The sequence below is a fragment of the Boleophthalmus pectinirostris genome, unplaced genomic scaffold (genome assembly GCF_026225935.1).
Source record: "Boleophthalmus pectinirostris isolate CB_2022bp ecotype Guang Dong unplaced genomic scaffold, ASM2622593v1 HiC_scaffold_17, whole genome shotgun sequence".
Taxonomy (NCBI): Eukaryota; Metazoa; Chordata; class Actinopteri; order Gobiiformes; family Gobiidae; genus Boleophthalmus; species Boleophthalmus pectinirostris.
In genome coordinates this window covers 25,336,124-25,357,087 of record NW_026571115.1, presented here as the reverse complement: position 1 = coordinate 25,357,087, position 20,964 = coordinate 25,336,124, and the positions used below count along the sequence as shown (strand labels likewise).

General features: G+C 36.8%; 1 protein-coding gene across 3 annotated transcripts in view; it reads right to left on the bottom strand.

Annotated features, from left to right (window-relative positions):
- The window catches only part of prkcbb (protein kinase C, beta b), a 223,475-nt gene that overhangs the window by 18,073 nt on the left and 184,438 nt on the right, over positions 1-20,964 (bottom strand). For 2 of the 3 annotated variants that reach the window (XM_020919954.2, XM_055152248.1), the window contains 2 exons: positions 18,421-18,561; positions 10,123-11,008 (listed from right to left, as the gene is read on the bottom strand). In XM_020919954.2, coding sequence (XP_020775613.1) covers positions 10,832-11,008; positions 18,421-18,561 — 318 coding nt within the window. In that variant the 3' untranslated portion in view covers positions 10,123-10,831. Of the gene's footprint in view, positions 1-10,122; positions 11,009-18,420; positions 18,562-20,964 lie in introns of those variants that run through there. The other variant, XM_055152249.1, reaches the window with a different exon arrangement.

Sequence of the window (20,964 nt, the reverse complement as noted above, 5' to 3'; positions counted from 1 at the left end):
GCTTCTCAAGTCACAGGCCTCAAGTCCAAGTCGAGTCCCAAGTCTTAGTCCATTTTATAAAGTCCTAAAAATAGTGCCTCAAATCTGATTTGAGTCCAAGTCACGACTTGCCTGTCCCCACCTCTGTATCATTTGGTCTTTTGGTTTGTCAATCAGAGAGCAGAAGGACTCCCACATAGTCTTGCATTTGGGTTCCCAGTTTCAACTTTTTAAATCTGTAAAAGTGCAGGTTTCATACAATTCCATTAATGTAGTGTAATTTTAGCCACAGAAAACCCTATGTAAAAAATAATCATAATAATACAATAGAAAAACACATATATAATACACATATTATAATTCACCAGCAGACCAAATCAAATCTTCCACATCTTTTCAAATCCTTTATTATTTATTATGTCTTTCATTCCCTCAAAACAAACATTTGGCACATGGAAAGCGATGTAAAAAGCATTGTAAATAATATCTATATATGCAGTTCATTTTGTAATATAATGCACACAAAGGAGCTATGATCACATTACGCATCGGTGACACCCAAGACAGATTGCTCTAATATTGTAAATGTATAGAAAAGGTTACGTATTATTTATTACTCATGCAAAGTCCGTTAGGCTTGCTCTAGTAGTCCATTGAAAATACTGACCACACGGTGAATATTTGACACAGATATACAAGTAAATGAGCGCTGCCAAAATCAAAAAGGGTTACATGAAGTGAAATTATTGAAATCCAAAATGTTAATCTTCATTTCAGTAATTTTGACAAGTTATGAGTAAATACACGTTTTGATGTGTATTTAGGTAGATATTTCTGGCAAGTACAGCTGAAAAAACAAAAAACAATGAGAGCGAACTGAACAAATTTAACGTAGTACTTGATTCAAGACAGTTTTTAAAGATGCACTATTATGGAAGATAATTTGGTCCATCAAATTTTGAATTTTAAAATACAGCTGAATTTCTCGCTTTGGATTTTTTAACTCTGAAAGAAAATAAAATAAAATAATAATTATTTTGAATTTTAGTTGCTGAAATTTTAAGTATACTTTTTCAGTATTTAAAAAAAAAAAAAAAAAAAAAAAATGTCAGAATTATTTTTATTTAGAATTTTAGTTGCTGAAATTTTAAGTATACTTTTTTAGTATTTAAAAAAAATAAAATCACCTTTTAAATATTCAGCATATATATTTTCAAGAGCTCAAATTCAACCTTCAAAATTCAGAGTGTAAACTTCGCAGAAAAAATGTTTTACAGAAAAGAGCAAGATGCCAAGGCAGAAGCAATAGATCATGTGACTGAGGAGGACAGAGGCTGTTTCCTATTGGCTGTTCTCATCTGTGGGCGGGGTTTACACTTATAAAATAAGAGATGAGGTTTTGATGACACTAATTCTGACCAATCAGATCGTTTCACTGCACCATTTCATTCTTGTTACAAAATTAGATCGCATCACTTTGGATCGATTGCTTCTGCTTTGGCATCGAAGATCTTTTCCCAATTTTTATTTGTGCTGAATATTTAAAAGCTGATTTTTTTTCAAATACTGAATTTTAAACACTTGAAAATGTGCACTTCAAATTTCAGCAACTAAAATTCAGAATAAAAATAATTCCAACATGTTTATTCAGAGTTCAAAAATTCAAAATGAGAAATTCAGCGGTGTTTAAAATTCAAAATTTGATGGAACAAATTATCTTCCATACACTGTGTAACTTTTCTGGTGGAGGGTGTGCCACTTGTTTCCATGGAGATGTGACTGTATAGTATTAGTATCAGAACTATTTATTTTCCATATAAATAACAGGTATTATTTACATGCATTTTTATTGTGAGCAGGGTCGACTCGCCACAGATCTGACCTGTAACTCTAGTCTTTTAGCTGCTGGTCTCCATGGAGATTGATAAATTGAATGTCTTACTGTGAAATGTTCGAGACTAAGCAATAACTAATCCATGAACACAAGTAGGCAACAGATTCCCCACCAGAAAAGTGACACAGTGCAGCTTTAACCCGTGTGGATGTTTTTTAGCAGTGGTAAATATCTGTCACTTTTACATTAAACATTGTTAAAAAAAAAAAAACAACAACACAAAAGTTACAGTACTACGCACACACAGTGCTGCTCTTCAAACAATCTTAGCTGCATGTAAAGTTTTGGCAACACTTTAAAATAACTACACCTTAATTAGGATTAATAAAGCAAATACTACTTACTACTACTTAATTAAATGGATAGGGTTAGAAGTTTCAGTATTAAGTCTTCACTAAACCTGAATCAGTCTTAATCAGAGGTGAGTAGAGTAGCTCAAATATTGCACTCAAGTGAGAGTAACGTTCAAAGCACTATTCCTCACGGAAAAATTCAAAGTAGCAGTCCAATCAACTAATTACTACTCAAGTAAGCGAACCGTATTTTTTGGACTATAAGGCGCAATATCAATAATGTTGAATTTTCTCATCTATTTTCATACATAAGGTGCATCAGATTATAAGACGCATTAAGAGAAACAACCGAACGACACTTGAGACTGAATCCTTATCCCAGGCGTCCACAATCCATTGGCAGATCGTTGCGTAATTCGCCCTGTCCTGATGAAGGTGTATTATGAATGAGAATGTGGGTGGATAATTTAAGTTTGTGTTTTTTAATTCCCTACAAAATAAAAGAAAGGAAACAAAACTTAAAACCACATGGCCAATTTGCTTAAACTATAAGCAATGAAAAAACAACTCGTTCCTTGTGCGCTGATGCGGTTCAGCTTCTGTTGGACTAAAGGACACGACTCAGTGGAATATGTGTGTTCTTTCTGTGACAGAGGATGTGCTGCTGATGGTGAGTCTGTTATGTGCTTCTATCATGTTGGAGATGGGTCATGTTAAACTTTTCAGAGATTATAAATCTGCAGGTCTCACACAAAGACCGTATATATGAATGTACATACATATATATTCTCTGTAGCATTTCACTGATGGCATAAATGCCGACGCAGAACTATACATCACCCTTTACTCCGCAAGGCTCCTGACTACAGTAGCCGTAATGCTCCGGCAATCCATCAAGTGGTGTGGCTTCGTAGTTTACCAAAATTGTACTAAAACATTTTGACAGATTTCTGAGTGCCGTGTACCACATAAAATTGGTTCGAGGTCAGTAAGCACAACCAGAATTAATACATAAAGTGCACTAGATTGTAACGTGTGCTGTCGATTTAAAAAAATTCAAGGATTTTAAGTGTGCCTTATAGTCCTAAAAATACAGTAACTGTAAATGTCAGAGCATCTATTAATATCTGATTTAGAAGTTGAAGTTAATCTAATGGGAAGGACAAAACTATAAAAAATGCTAAAAATTTGGTATTTTCAAAGGATAGAGCATACAAATTAGTAAATTAAAGACATATCTCAAGGGGCAGTGCAAGAAACACAAATGTTCAAATCATTCCATGCTGTCAAAAAATGAATCTAATATAAGTTTTTGTCACTTGTAGATTTACAGTGTACTGTTATTTCAAACTAAGAATTATTCAAGGAGAAGTAAAAGTATGGTGTCCGAAAACTACTATGAGAAGTACTTAAATAAAGGCAACTACCCACCTCTGTTCTTAATATACTTCACGAATGAAGTCTCTATTCATGCTATATTAAAACTATTGAAAGTATAGTTATCATAAAGTGTTACAAAGATTTCTAAAACTAAATGTCAAAAGCTGTACTGCACCCACTCATCCACTCAAACAGGACGTGCTCAGAGCTTTGGGGAGCTGTGTGTAAATGAGAAATGGGACGAGAGCACTACAAGAGGAGATGGAAATCGTCAGAGCGTTTCACTACAAATCCTGTTTTTATCAATGAGCCCGGGCGTCACTCCACTCCACACCACCGATGGAGCCACTCGCGCAAAACTCCCCAACATGTTTTACTCTTACAGCCACATCCAAGTCCATTATACACTATATGAGCGATGGGGCTATTTAAAGTACATGAAACGCTTTCAAGTTAAATGAAAGAAAAATGCAAATTACTGAAAACATAAGAAACGATGGCCCAATAACTTCATTACTACTGCTGGTAAAAGTAATAGAAACAAACATTCTGTGAAACTAAACTTTTCTGGTGGAGGGTATGCAACCTGCTGGTCTCCATGGAGATGTTAAAGCTGTGCCTAGAATGTTCCACAGTGTGACAATAAACTTAACAGCAGCTATGGAGCATGGACTTGGATTTATGGAATGGTTTAAGATTAAAGTACGCATTTTTTTTTATCCATTCTTCAAAGCTGCTGGGCCAATCTGCCAGGTGCAGTGGGCTCCAGAGTGCAGTAACCGGTGACCTGTTTCCAGATGTTGAGCTAGTCTTGGTCAGGACTACCCAGGACCTTATCTGGACCATTTTACCAAAAGATGCTATTCACGCTACGTCACAAACCAGGAGGAGGTTTGGAAACATGCGATTATAACAGCCATGTCCAAACTATGGCCCGTGGACCCTCAGACAATTTTTTCTTGGGCCTCAGGCTTCCAGCTGAATTGGCCCAAATGACCTTGCATCAATTAAAAATTAACTTTTCACTGCAAGTTTTTTGAAAATCTACCTTGATAAAGCTATTATTTAATATTTAGCGTGTGGTTTAAAGGATCTTAGACTGAAGGCTCATTCTAACGTGTTAAACATGTACATATTTCAATTATTCACTGTATTGAGCATCGGTCTAAGGCCCTCGATCAGCCCTGTGTTTAGATATGTGGCCCTTGATTAAAACATTTTGGACACCTCTGGATTATAACTACTGGTGTTGTTACCAAAACTGGGCTCGCCGACTGACTGTGATAAATTCCACTGATGTAAATGTGATCAGCGGTAAAATGAAGACTGCATACGCTTGTGCTGTTTGGAATCTCATCTCTTCTAATCGCATGTACCCAGTGAGCTCGGATTTGTGTGTCAGTGGGGAAATTATGAAAACTGAGGTATGGTCGTAATTGTTCAGCTACAATGACATGGAGATGAAGAAAACTGAGCCATTTTCTCATTTTCCTAAATTTCGTCAGACATACTACTGCGAACAGAGCCCGCCAGAAGTTGTCGTCGCATTTTTCCAAACGTCTTCCTGGTTTGTGACGAAAGCGTGAACAGAGCCTATGGTGCATGTTTTTGGTTGATGGGGTAAACTTCACTGGAGGAAACCCACCCAACTGCAAACTCCGCACAGAAAATCCCAAATGGATGCTGAACCCGGAACCTTCTGGCTATGAGGCAACAGCCACAAGAGTCACTGTGCCGCAAACCTGCTCATACTGAATATTGAATGAGCATGAATGCATGTTTCTCTATGTATATTTGAACAGCAAAACACAGATAAACCCCTTCTCTCTGTAACTATTATTTTGAGCCTGGTTTATTTCGCGATTCTGTCTGTAAACATTAATAACAGACCAATCCAAGGCCTGCTTTCCCTGAGGTTCCTCCCGTTAGCAAGAGGTTTGATTGACGAGCGGCAGGTGGCGTGTACCTTCAACAGCTTCACTCCTGATTGGCTCTTTGCTTTCTCGTTTGCATTTCCAATTCTGGTACCTGGTTTCAGATTAGCCACTATAAAGTTATGAGTGACATCGTACTCCCTTTCTCCTCTTCTTTATACAGTCTATTGTCTGAATGAACACCAGGCACGACAAAACTATAACATCCTGATAGAGACAAGCAGGTAGCAAACCCTCCAAAAGAAATGTACCGTATTTTTCGGACTATACATCGCACTTTTTTTCATGGTTTGGGTGGTCCTGCGACTTATACTCCGGTGTGACTTATATATTCAAATTTTCACACTGACAGCCCCGAGAGGGCGCTCTAGGCTTAAGTGTCAGTATCTGCAACTCCTATTACTCCTGTACCACTTTCACTTGGCTCTACTGCGCATGTCTCCTGCAGAAAGAGCCACTGTCCTGCTGCAAGTAGTAAAATATTCAGCCAAAAACGGTAACTGAGCAGCAGAAAGAAAGTTTGGAGTGAGCAAGAAACTTGTGAGGGACTGGTGGAAAGTAGGGATGGAGAACAACTTGCAACGTGGAACTTTCATGGAAGTCACTGGATGAATCGACAAAGCCTAGACTTCAGAGACAACCGAAACCATCCTGTCGGGATTCAGACTCAGTTTCAGATTCAGTTATTTTAATAGATCCATGGATTCAGAAAGGCTGGAATAATTGGATAATGATGCCGAGTCTGACGACAGCTACGCAGAAGAAGAAGCGGTGCTTTACCTCTGGAGGTCGAGGAGTTGCTTAAAAGTAACACCAAGGACGAAGAATTCAATGGATTTAGTGATTTGGAGTGAGATCGAGAATCTGATAAACTGTTATGATGTTTATGCACTGAATAACTTAATATGTTACGTTAACATACAGACGCCTATTCAGCCTGTTGTTCTGTTGTCTTGTAAGATGAAATGTCGGTTCCTGGTCTCTGATTTTATAAAATAAATTTTATATATGTTTTTTTCTTCTTCATTCCGCTTTTTTAGGCTGGTACGACTTGTTCTCCAGAGCGACTTATAGTCTGAAAAATACGGTAAGTAAATTAATAGTCTCAAACACCCCATGAATCTTTTGATAATTTCAACTTTCAACAAGAACTCATTTGAAAACACAGAAACACACAGTATGTCCGCCAGTCACAGTGAGTTTGGCTTTGCTCTAACCTTGGATCTATAGATAAATACGACATTCCAACGTTTTTAGGTCCAGTTTGATATCATTCACTGTTTTGCCTTGCATGCCAAAACGCACACGACTACTACACAACAAATACATATAAGTATACAATAACATCCTATACTACAGAAAACCCGTTCTTTCTCCCAACTCTGTACTATCACTAACATGCAAGGCTCCCCTGCTCCCTCTCCGCTTGTGGAGTCACTTGTTTGGAACTAAAGTGGATTGCGGCATTAAATTTTGATAAGGACGTGGGCAGGGCTATGAGATATTCATCATCCAAACAAAACAGTCACAAAAGGGCAGGCAAAACGCTGGAAAGACGGCTGCGCATACAAAATTCTCACAGTATTACTCAAGATACAAACCGACCTGTATCGTCAATGTAAACAAGTATGTGGGGAGCACGCTTTCTATAAATACTTTTGAATAGCTGAAAGGAGATGCACCCGATTTTTGTTTTCATGTAATAAAGCAACATTTATTATGCCTCAGTACAGATAAGAGTGTTGTGTGCTGATTGTGTTTAATTATAATCCATTTTTATCTTCAGCGAACCGGGAACTAATGCTAATGTGACGTGGGACTAACTAAATTCTTGGCATTTCGTCCGAAGGCGGGGCTGAGAGTTTTATTGTCAATCAAAGCTTTTAACGGCTGCGTGCTGTTTTCAGTTCATTTTATAACCAGCAGATATAATTACAGCAAATACTAACGTTCAGAGACATTAACAGTCTTTTTCTGATCTGTTAAATACAGTTAACTAATACATTTATTTATTCATAATTTTCGTTTGTTTAAAAATTACAGCTCAGTATTGCAAAGTCCCAGTTTGCAAACCCCGCCAAAAACTCTAAACTTACCAGTTCCTAAACCTAATCCTGATCCTGATCTTAACCTGAGAGTGAAAAAGATACATATGATATATTTTATGTTGATTTTATATAGTTCAATAAAAAAATTCAAGCAAAATGATGGTTGTGACACTAAATGTCTTTGTTAAACCTTTTCTTGTTCAAAGTTACACACCCATTTTAATCATCATTTAATCAACAAAACTGTAGCGCTGCAACAAAATAATTTAGTAAAATATACCAAAAAATACTATTGGTGATGTATCAATGAACTAGCTCACGATATCAATACTGTATCATGACATTAAATGATACGATATATTGATATTTTTGCACACCTCTATTAAAAAAAAAATCAAAATTTTTGAGCATAACCACTAATACAAAGTGGCTGTAGTGTCGAATAACAGAAAGTAAAAGAAAAATGTGATATGTTTTTGGTAAAATTTTAGGTCTAAATTCACTTTATCTTGTCAAAAGTTTTTTTTTTTTTTTGACCAGGCAGCTTAAATGAATAGAAAACACCATTTAAAAGTGGGTGGCCATGGTTTCAATAAAGTTAAGTCCTGCCCCTGGATGAAATGTGAAGTTTTTAGGAAGTCCCAGTGTGTTGTTAGCATGCTAGTTGTTCGCAAAACTCCACCACTCACAGTGAAAAGCCATATATAATATAAACTTATCACGGTGTTTAATTAATAATTATAAAGCTGTGATTTTTATATTTTCTTACTTATCTTTCCATTTTATTTTTACTTGTACATTTACATTTATATAATTATGTATTTTTTTTTTATATTTTTATGTTTATATTTTTTTATTATGATATTATATTGTGATGTGTGAGCTACTGTTGCCAAATAATTTCCCTTGTGGATCAATAAAGTTTGTCCGAGTCTAATTAGAATGCTAGAAATATTTTAAGAAAGCGAGGAATAAGTTCTGTTTTTCTCGTTTTTAAGGCAGTAAAAATCAGGTACAGCTCCTTTACACACTAACAGAAAAGTATTGGACATAGCACGCTTTAACTGTGTCTATTTAACAGAATACAAAAGAGCACATTTCCCCATAGCATTTTAGCATTATTGACCCGAATGCACAGTAAAATTCAATACCTGTGGTCATTAGTGGCACAAATGAGACGACTACCCTGTATCGAACAACTGCAAAACTTATTGTCAATGTACACGGTGATTAGAAATGCCAAAATATGATAAGGAGACAAAAGTCCAGTCAATATAGGGACTCATGCACGGGTAGGTCAAGCATATTATAAGATAGATAGATAAATGCATGTACAGTCTAATTCTAATGGCGTTCATGACAACAACACAGAGCTAACACTGGGATAGGCAGATAATTCAACTTCTCAGTACATAATTGGTACATAAATGAAAATATCTATGGATTTCTGTAGGTTTGCACAACAATGTATGCGGCAGTCTCTTGGGTATGTTCTTGAATTTGCATTATTCTCCTTTAAATTAATTATTCTCATCTTTTGGCTGTAAATCTTCAAATTTTCATTCATAGTTATACTTTTTATGAACAATTTGTAAGTGTGTATCCCATAATATGTTAATTTTAACATGGTCCTAACAATTTTGAGTATATATTTCATTCATTTCATATTTAAAAAAACAATTATCGTACATCAAAATCACGTTATGTAGTCTGCACAAACAAGTACAGCACAGACTGATATAGGACAGCCCATTATTCTCTACAGCCTCGTGTTTATGTACGACATATATTTATTTATTAACTTAAGTCAGACATGTCAAACTCAGGCCTGGGAGCCAAATTTGGCCTGCGAAAGTGACATTATTTATTTCAGATTTTCTTATTATTTTGTATTTTGCTTGTTCTGGATTCAATGCTTAAAAGGTTTAATATTACATCTCTCAAAAGAAGAGAAAAGATGCAGATGTTGTTGAAATTGTTCAGTAAATATTTAGTCTGGCCCATGATTTAGTCCCAGTTTTTAATTTTGGCCCTCTGTGAATTTGAGTTTGACACCCCTGACTTAAGTACTATCCATAACAATCAAAATGAATATGAAGTTGTTAAAGGTGCACTATGGAACTTTTCTGGTGGAGGATCTGCCACCTGTTTGTCTCCATGGCCTGGAATGTTCCACAGTCTTAAAAATATCAATTACAGGTGTTTTTATTACCAAGAATACACAAGAAGAAAATATGGATTCTTAGTGTGAATGAAGTGGCCTCTACACAGACCTGACATGTAACCTGACCTACTGTAACATATTCGAGTTTAATGTCGTACTGTGGAACATTCTAGGCAAAGAAATAACATCGCCACAGAGACAAACAGGTGGCCCACCCTCCACCAGAAAAGTTACATAGCGCTTCTTTAAAGGGAGAGTCAGGAATTTTGGACATAGAACCTAATTTCCTATTGAGTCAGAGTGTTGGAAACGTGTGGAGACACTTTTTAAAATATTTCATCCAGTTCTTGTATTTGCAGAGGTCGCTGGTGCTAGGCTAGTGCATGTCAATGGCCATAGTTATCCTGCCACTAAAAACAGTCTAACCCACTCCACAAAACACCCGAGGTAAATCTATTAGTAAGCCAGACTGTTCGATGTGAATGTCTGTGTTGATAGAATGTTTGAGGTAAAACTAACCCTGCATTTGAAGGATGTCTGAGTAGCAGCAGCGAGTTGTACTTCCTGAGAGAAAACGTGGCAGCAGCGGACTGATATATGAGAAAATAGTCCCTCAACGTGCGACGATTCATGCGATGCAAGGTTAGTTTTATTTCAAACATTTTTCTCTCTTCACAGACATTTATATCGACAGTCTGGCGTAATAATAGATTTGTTTCAGGTGTTTTGTGGAGTGGGTAAGGTGGCAGGATAACTATGGCCGTTGACATGCACTAGCCTAGCACCAGCGACCTCTGCAAATACAAGGACTGGATGGAATATTTAAAAAAAGTGTCTCCAACACTCTGGCTCACTAGGAAATTAGGACCTATGTCCAAAATTCTAGACCGTCCCTTTAACCATACAAAACTTACTATATATATTTGAACATGATTTGTAATAAAGTTTGGAAACAAGGCTGACGTCGATGTTGATGTAAGTTTCAGAGCAAACAGAGATATGTTGCGGTATCAAGGTATTCAAGTTGATTCAGCCATAGACACACCTCTAAATAGTGAAAAACATGCCTTTGTATATGGTACAGTATTGTTATTTGTATGAGCGTGAATGCATGTGCGAGAGTGTCCGCTGGGCCCCTCTCAGGCCTGCTCGAGGCCACTGACGGGGGGAGTGGCTCCGGGGAACTCAGGGTTGATAAAGGAGAAGCCCTGAAACTCGTCCTGGTCCAGGTTCTGAATGACCTCCTCGTCGGGTGGGGTCAGCACGGGCGGGTGGCGGGTAAAAAAGCGGTCAAAGTTCTCCGCCTCGCGTCCACACTGTTAAAGAGGGTTTGGGGTGAAGCGGGTGAGGGGGTGAGGGGTGGGGGGGTAAGATGGATGGAGAGGGAGGAGGGGGAGGAGGAGGAGGAGAGAGGAGAACAAAAAAGGGAACGGTGGGTTGAGCCAGGAGGTGAGATGACAACATTTGAACATTGTTTCGGATTTCGGAAGAAGGGCAAAGGCTTTCATGAGCTTAATTTGAGCCTCTTAATGTAATGAAATGAATCACAGAGTTTATATATAACTCATACTGATACTTCATAAATACATACTCAAATGTTCCACTAAATTAAAACTAGTTCTGTGTTTGGAGCAATCTTAATTTAAAGCCGCAGTGTGTAACTTATTTTTTTTACTAAAATAAATGCATTCTTGCTGTGATCAGGCTTGTATCTCCACAAACCTGACCTCCTGCTCGTTTCCATGCCTATAATCTTTCACATTACGGTATAAAATGTATATGTCCATGGAGAGTTTTCCTAAGTATGGATTTAACTTAATATTTCCATGGAATCAAGCAGGTGATGCACCACCTCCAGAAAGTTACATAGAGTTGCTTTAAGCAGACTCTAAGGTCGGAAAGAAAGTTTTCATTGCCATAGTAAGAGAACAAAATTCACAAACTAGTTATAGGAGTTGTTAAGTCTTCAGAAAGTTGGTTTTATAAATTATTTCTGTCCATTAAGCCCACCAGAGCCTTAATCACCGCTTCTTCCAATATCCAAAGCATATTCAATACAATTTCAAATATGCATCTCAAATGAAAACCAGTCTAATGGAAGTGCACTTTGTTTGAAACATTGTGTTTAAAGAACTTTGTTATGTTGCAAGATGTGTTCAATTTGCATGCCTAAGCAAGCATAAAGGAAAGCGCTGAAAGCCATTCATTACAGGACAATTATGGGTTAATTGTAGGTTAATTATATGCAGCAGCTATGAAAGCCTGCTGAGATGTGATCTACTAAATCAGGACAGGAAAATAACTCAAGGAAACTGCAAGCTAAGTAGCACAAACTAAGGAGAAGTTTACTTATAATAATATGGACACCGACAAACTTACTGTGTAGGTGTCTCAGGTTAAATCAGCTATTTTAAAGTGATTTAGGCTTGAAATTATTTAACTTTGAAACTTTTTTGAGTTTTGTTTTACAGGGATAACATTTTTTTCCCAGTGTTACAGTACAATATTGTCTTCCCAGTAATTTATATATTACATTTTGGGTCTTTTTGTCCACTTTATTGTTATATTTCCTTATCTTAACCACTGAGACCACAAATAACGTTTCCACCCCAGAGACCCGCGTTGTTCCACGTCCATAAAAACTAGTTAGTAAATTAAAAACTGTGTTGTCAACAGCGTGTCTTATAGGACTGGCCGATTACTTTGCCTCATCTCTATCACTGCACCGGGTTTAATTAACGCAACAAGGATCCGGCGTCCTCTGACAACAGCACCCATAGGAGAGGCATAAACTCATTAAGTCCGTACTACTCCCAAAGCCAAATGAAATGAAGCCGTACTGTTTGAGTTTGGGGAAATCTGGGAAATGAGAAACACGCCGGGGTCAAATTTTATTTACGGATAATTGCTTGGGTTGGTTTTTTTGCTCCTGGGATGTAGGCAAATAGAGAGTCCCGTGTAGGGATTACAGAGGACAAGACGATTTACTGTACATTTTAGGATATTTTAGGCCTGTGACACTTTACATGTTTCAATATCATGACCAAATTAAAATGGAAGTAATTTATTCATTTCATTTTTGCTACTTAACTCTGTATATGATTTTTTTAGTATTGTCTACTGTTCCTAGTCCTGTCATTTTAGTCCAAACTAGGTAAATTTGCAGCTTTGAGTTAAAAAACAGCTAAAACCAGGACTAAAATCAGGTTTAAACCAAGTCTAAACCAGGTCTAAACCAGGACTAAAATCAGGTTTAAACCAAGTCTAAACCAGGACTAAACCAGGACTACAATCAGGACTAACACCAGGTCTAAACCAGGACTAACACCAGGTCTAAACCAGGACTAAAATCAGGTTTAAACCAAGTCTAAACCAGGACTAAAACCAGGACTAAAATCAGGACTAACACCAGGTCTAAACCAGGACTAAAACCAGGACTAAACCAGGACTAAACCAGGTCTAAACCAGGTCTAAACCAGGTCTAAAACCAGGACTAAAACCAGGACTAAAACCAGGACTAAAACCAGGTCTAAACCAGGACTAAAACCAGGACTAAACCAGGTCTAAACCAGGTCCAAAACCAGGTCTAAACCAGGACTAAAACCAGGTCTAAACCAGGTCTAAAACCAGGTCTAAACCAGGTCTAAAAACCAGGACTAAAACCAGGACTAAACCAGGACTAAACCAGGTCTAAACCAGGACTAAAACCAGGACTAAACCAGGACTAAACCTAAAACCAGGTCTAAACCAGGTCTAAACCAGGACTAAAACCAGGACTAAAACCAGGACTAAAACCAGGACTAAAACCAGGTCTAAAACCAGGTCTAAAACCAGGACTAAAACCAGGACTAAAACCAGGTCTAAAACCAGGACTAAAACCAGGACTAAAACCAGGTCTAAACCAGGACTAAAACCAGGACTAAAACCAGGTCTAAAACCAGGACTAAACTAGGACTAAAACGAAGTCTAAACCAGGTCAAAACTAGAACTAAAATCAAAACTAAAATCAGGACTAAAACCACGTCTAAACCAGGTCTAAACCAGGATTTAACCAGGACTAAACCATGCTACACACACAAGGGGGTCGTGAATTTGAAAACCTCCGTGTTAGATCAATACAAACAATTTTTATTTTTTTTTTTTTTTAGGTATTAATGCCGTCATATACAGTATGCTTGTTCCCAGATAAAAATAAGAAAGTGTCTAAATAACCAGTCGTTTCTTAATTAGCTTCACTGAAATGGAGCAAAGGATCATGGTCTGTGAAGTTCTTTTGCTGTGCTGCTGATAAAACATAGATTACACATAACATCTTGCAATTCGCTAAACAACAGTCCAAGTTTAGGATTAAAAAGCAAAATTAGAGATCATATTTTGTCAGTCTTGATCTAATTTCCCATATTTTATAACACAGGAGCAAACGTGTGTTCCGTAGTGCACAGCCAGTAGACAGGTTTCATTTGAGGCAAGGTATGTTCATGCAGAAAACACATGCAAAAAACTCAACATTTAAAGTCGAACAAATAAAAATATGAGACTGAGGATAGAGAGAAACATGCCTGGACAGCTGGAAAGAAGGTTGTGTGAAGGTGAACAGGAGAACGACAAGAGACTCGATGGTGTGAACGGTGTTAGAGAAAAAAGATGTGTACATTGTCTGGTAAATAGACAATATAGAAATGAAGGTGATGCCATGAGTGGTCTGTAATCAGTCTGCTGCATGATTAAAAGGGCCATATGTAGCTTCTTTTATGCACATATTTATGTTTAGTCTTAATAAACGTCTTTTTTGTTCAAATTCAACACATTCATTACAGTAAGCCAGTGTTTTTGTAGATAAGTTGATATGTTTTTAGCTGTCCCTATAAAAACATAAAATAACCAAATAAAAGACAGTAAAATTCTGTGTTTTGGCATTAAAATGTGTGTGTGTTTTTGTAGATATTCAATGTTTTATTCAAAAAAAAAAAAAAAAAAAAGGGAAAACCATAATAATTTAGTTAATTTTTAGGGCTAAAAATGTTCATGAATTTTAAAAAATAAATCAATAAATAATACAAGTTTAGCTGTCCCTATAAAAACATAAAATAACCAAAATAAAAGAGGGTAAAATTCTGCGTTCTGACATTAAAATGTGTTTTTTTGTAGATATTCAATGTTTTGTTCAAAAAAAAAAAAAAAAAGGAAAACCATAATAATTTGGTTACTTTTTAGGGCTAAAATGTTCATGAATTTAAAAAAATAAAATAAAAATAAATCAGTAAGTAATAAAATTCAAATTCTTCCTAACCTGTAATCTAAAATATTATAATTCATATGAAACAAAATCTACATATGGCCCATTTCTTCACCCAAAGCATCCTTGACAGATGGCTGTGGACTTCCGTCGCTAAAACTTTTATGCTACCTCTAAAAAAACACCTGCTACCTGCTCGTACACAGCGTTCAAAGAGTAACCCTATCCCAAAGATGAAACAGAAATTCTGAAATATAAAAAAATAAAAAGAGAGAGAAGATAATTCGCACCATTTTAGCACGTCTTTGTTGTTCAAATGTTCAAATATAAAAATGTGAAAAATTTGTCCAGGAGGAATTCTTATCTACGCACACATAAAATCCCAGTGACAGATGCAGAAATTGCTCAACTCGGAAAAACTCTTAAGTAGCACAGTGGCCTGGAGCTAAGAAGGTGCAAGTCTGCATATTATAGTACAAGATGACATCATTTTGATCAGACTACGCTTTATAAAATGCACAAAAAAGATCAACAAAAAGTGGTTATCTAAGGTAATCTCCATAAGTTACATAGAAGAAAGTTGTGTCTATGATATAATTGTGTCGTACTGTTGATACTTTGCAGCGACATCATGCTGGGGGTGTTCTTATTATGTCTATGGCGGAGTATTCTGCAGTTACCAGAGGTGGGGATTTGCAAGTCGTGACTTGGACTCGAGTCAGACTTGAGTCACTATTTTTAGGACTTGAGACTTGACTTGGATAAAATGGATAAAGACTTCGGACTAGACTTGGACTGGAAGGTCAGTGACTTGGGACTTGACTTGGACTTGAGGCCTGTGATTTGAGAAGATGTGAGATGCACTTTTAAATCTTAATTCTTTCTATTCTGACCATAATGAAATCACACTAAGATCTTGTCAAGACATTTAAAAAGGAAAAATGTACATTTCTACAACTCTTATATACTCTATAAATACTCGTATATAAATATACTATGATTTTATAAGTATAAGTATCTTAAACATCATACAAATTTCAAAAATCTAAGCTATATTTGGTACTTTGGTTTAAAGACTTGAAATGACTTGAAGCTCAAAGCAGAACGCTGTAGTTGCATAAAAGAGATACTCAAATTTCACGAGTTTTCCAAAACGTTCATTGAATTTACTAAATTCCATGATTTTTCCAGGCTTGGATGTCAATGTCATTTTCAGTTTCCATGATTTTTCCAGGATTTTCATGACCGTGGGAACCCTGTAATTAGCTTCACTGCAAGGATCATGGTCTATGAAGTTCTTTTGCTGTGCTGCTGATAAAACATATTCTATTCTATAAAACATTTCTACAACTCTTACATACTCTATAAATATTCATATATAAATATACTGACTTTATAAGTAAAAGTATCTTAAAAGACATATAAATTGCAAAAATCTAAGCTTTATTTGGTACTTTTGTTTAAAGACTTGAAATAACTTGAAGCTCAAAGCAGACGACTTGGACTTGACTTGGACTTATGGGCCAGTGACTCGAGACTCAACTTGGACTTGCCTGTTTTTGACTTGGGACTTGACTCGGACTTGAGATTTGAGACTTGCAAAACGACGACTTGGTCCCACCTCTGGCAGTTACCATGGTGACACAACGCGCGCACCAGCAAACACGACCTGATACATTTTTTTAGACACTGTCTGAAAACTAAAACATTTATTTAAAACTAATTTTCAATAGCTTGTGATTTCGTGACTCTAATTTTATGTGTGACAGACTCTTTCTGGTCAGATGAAGTTAAATCAAAGCTCAGAATAAAGTTTAACAATGCCTCAGACAGAGTAGTGCCTCAGTTAACATCGCACCCCCAAGAAACATTAATGGCGTCAGCTGCAAAGTATCAATACAGCCACTGAAACTGTTCAACGGAAAATCTTGCCTTATGATTCGGCTAGGACTTACCTGTGATCACAACAGATACAAGAAAGAGATAGAAATATGTCATTGGACGTAAAAATATGACAGAACAGACAGAAGAGGAGCAGCACGTCAAAGGAAAATACTTAAAAGATGTAAGGATGTGTACGTGGTCAAGTGGAGTAATTATTGCCCAATCTCTGAATCAGGTAAATACTAGACTGTATTATGAGTTACTTCATAGAAATTCAAGGTAAAAATAGAAATACTTTTTAACTTATTGCTATGTATTGTCTTTGTTGCATTGTAATATTATTGTAGTCAGTCTTTTTCAGGGTTCCCACTCTTTTTCAATGACAAAATTTCCAAACTTTTCCATGACTAATGCCTCCGGTCAATTTCATTTCTCTCCAGCGACTAGGTCAGGAATCAGAATACACTGGAGGGTTCGCAAAAACCCTGGAAGTGTGAGTTCAGGCACCAGCCAATCAGCGAAGAGCCATACATTCTGTGTTGGAAATTATTCCCGAGATTGAGGATTTAAAGCCAGAACAAAGAGAATGTTTGGTGAATTTTATCAAGGGGAAAGACGTTATTGCCCTTCTTTCTACGGGATTTGGGAAAAGCTTAACAGTGGCACATTACATAAGTCATGACCCAATAGCAGTGATTGGTTGAATAAAAAAAGTACCCGCCTACCGTCGAGCGAATGAATTCTAACACTCAGACAGTTTCTACGAAGACTAGACTTTTTCATGACCTAAAGTGAATTTTCCATGACTTTATGGCACCCTACATGTGTAGAATTGATCAGACTTTTAGGGTAAATATGAAATGTTAACCCTTTCCACTCACCTTATAGTTTTTAACATTCAAAACACTGACAGTGCATTTATTGTCGTCTCTTTTAAACAAAAGGCGCACACGTTTGGAAATAATCATAATAGCCTAACAATAACTTAACAGAACACTGTAGTGGAGTGAAAGAGATACTAAAATTCCTTGACTTTTCCAAAACTTTCACTCAATTTACAAATTTCCATGGCCGTGGGAACCCTGCTTTTTAAATAAAACTCGTAGGCTATAATTTGGTAGAAAAAATATTGTGTGGAAAGGGAAATTTGGTCAGTTTGATAAGAAATGTAAACCTAATTGCAAAGAATACTCTGTGATTTTTTTCCCGCACTAAATGTAATCGAAAAGAACATTTATTGCTCTAAAATCTGATTGTGTATGTACTAGGTGTCCTATTTTCTGTAATACAAGTTTAATGAGCATAGAAATAAAATCGCATTACAGCAGGAAATTCGTAACTTTTTTTTTTTTTCAATTGTTCTCATACTTTATAATTTATTTTCTTTCAAACTTTCTCTGAACCCATTTCAAAAGCCCTTTGGATGGATGGATGTGCAGTGAAAATAAGCTTTCACTGGTAATTCAATCTAATCCCTCCATCCTGTCCTTCACTATGAACAGCTAAAACAGAGAACAAAGATAGGACAGTAACTACTCCACATGCCCTTCCGGTCCCGGTGAGGAGGTGTGTTCCTGTGCCTGCTGGAGTCTGTGTCATGTGACTTACGGCTCTTGGTTTGAATGGCGGCTGCACTTCCTTGTTCTCCAGTTTCTCCCAGTCCATGTAGCGGAAGAAGCTGTGCTCTCGGATATCACGCTCCCCCTCGGGACTGCAGCCCAGGCGCTTCGCAGGGTGCTTCGTCATCAGCTGCATACGGGCAAGAAACAAACAAACAAATATTTTTAGATAGCAAAAAAAAAAAGTATATATAGTGCTACATATCCCATGATTCATTTCAGTGCAAATAACGGATGGAGAGATATGTTTTTTACTTGAATTCTTGGGATTATGATGGAAATAATTCACACCAAAATCTTATCAAGGTAGTTTAAAAGCATAAACTTGCCCTATCTACAATTATATTAGTCTTTTCAAAATATTGCAATAAATATCATACCGTGAGATGCATATTGTTATAATATCGTACCAAGAGAGTTGGATATCGTTACATCCCTACTAACTTAACCATCTTCATGGAGACAAGCTGGTGAACCCATCAAAATACATGTCGGAAATCTATGAAACCACTTATAAGTGTATAAATGCTTGACAGGCTGGTTTAGTCCTGTTTTAGTCCTGTTTCAGTCCTGTTTTAGTCCTGTTTTAATCCTGTTTTAGTCCAGTTTTAGTCCTGTTTCAGTCCAGTTTCAGTCCTGGTTCAGTCCTGTTTTAGTCCTGTTTCAGTCCTTTTTCAGTCCTGTTTCAGTCCTGTTTCAGTCCTGTTTCAGTCCTGTTTTAATCCTGTTTTAGTCCAGTTTTAGTCCTGTTTCAGTCCAGTTTCAGTCCTGGTTCAGTCCTGTTTCAGTCCTGGTTCAGTCCTGGTTCAGTTCGGCATCGCAGTTTAAGTCATGTAAACAGGAAACGGCCGTTATCCGAAAAAACGTATCGAAGTCTCACAATAATATCGTGGACCATCACAATATACTGAATATCGAAGTCTCTGAAGTTATAGTGCAGCAATGCAGCTACAAAAAGAGAGGGAACTACATAGACCATGAGCCTTTTCACCGTTTCAGTGCCACTTACACGAAGAAATATCTTGGATTATGACAGAACCAAAGTCTTGTCGATACATTTTACAAAGAAAAGTATCGTCTACTACAAAATATCTCAATAAATATCATACCGTGAGATGCATATCGTGAAAATATCATATCAAGGGATTTAGATATCGTTACATCCCTACGTATTACCTTTTATTCAGTAGAGTTATGCAATTCCAGGGGTGAAATTATCCTCATGATTCTAGTGAAGATGCAGAGAGTCTAAAAACACAGTGGAGCACTTCCTGTATGTAAGTTGGAAGCCTTTTCAGTAACTAGCCTAAAAATGCAGGATTTGTGTGTTAAACATGTATGAATGAAAAAAAACCCCACCTCTCCAGGTTTGTTTTTGAAGAGGAAACATTATAACATAGATCAGAAAACAGCGTAATACGAACCCTTTAAGAGCTAAATCAAAATATAAAGATCTCTCCAAATTCGCGTATGAGAACTACAATAACCTCCCACACAACAGGACAATGGCAAATATAACGTAGGTGCATCTCTAAACAACAACAGCAGGTTTGTATTGTATTTGTATGTGATAGTACTCTCAACAGTACACTGCAGCTCGCTCTACTATTCCCCTCTGGATTCATTAGGGTTTCATCCCATTCCTGCCTGTCTCTTCCTCTTACCGTTTCCTCGCTTGACTCCGCACATCCGGCTTTCTATCACAATCCTTCTTTTAAGCACATATTTATGTCACTATCTATCGTCATAGGCTTCTCCCCGGGGGCACAGCAAAGCCACCCAGCAACCTTTAACGTATAAACTAGGTACGGGATCATTTGGAAATTTTGTGACAAGATTATTTTGGTGAGAATGATTACGATTAACGATAATATCACAAAAATTATCGCAATTCCAAATGGTTTAAAAATATTAGTGATAAATGATGATATTGACATTTTGAGACCATTTTCAACTAATATAATGGCAATGGAATAAAAATGCAAACCAAAAACAATAGACCTAAATAAAATAGACTTGTTAAATTAAAAATAGCCTAATGTAGTCTGGCTTACAGCAAGGACTTGTTAACAACAAATGCACTTGACTAAACCATTGTTGAACCAAACGCAACAAAAACAATAAATAAAATGGATTATTAAGTCTCTGTAACAAAATTGCCCAAGTATCTTGTGACTTTCTACTCCTCGCAGCGCTCTCTTCTCAGGGCTGGTATGAGACCACGTGACTGGCAAGCACAGACCGTATATAAACCGTATAAATGGACATAGCTAACACTGCGTTACACATAGGAAGTTGCCATTGCCATTGCTCTGCCTGCAATATTTCACATTAAATATATATATTATAACATTAAATAGCTCTACGTTCAGGGTTCCAGGACTTTTTCATGACCTAAAGTCAATTTTCCATGACTTTACAGCACCGTACATGTGTAGAATTGAGTATACTTTTAGGGCTAAATATGAAATGTTAACCCTTTCCACTCACCTTATAGTTTTTAACATTCAAAATACTGTCAGTGCATTTACTG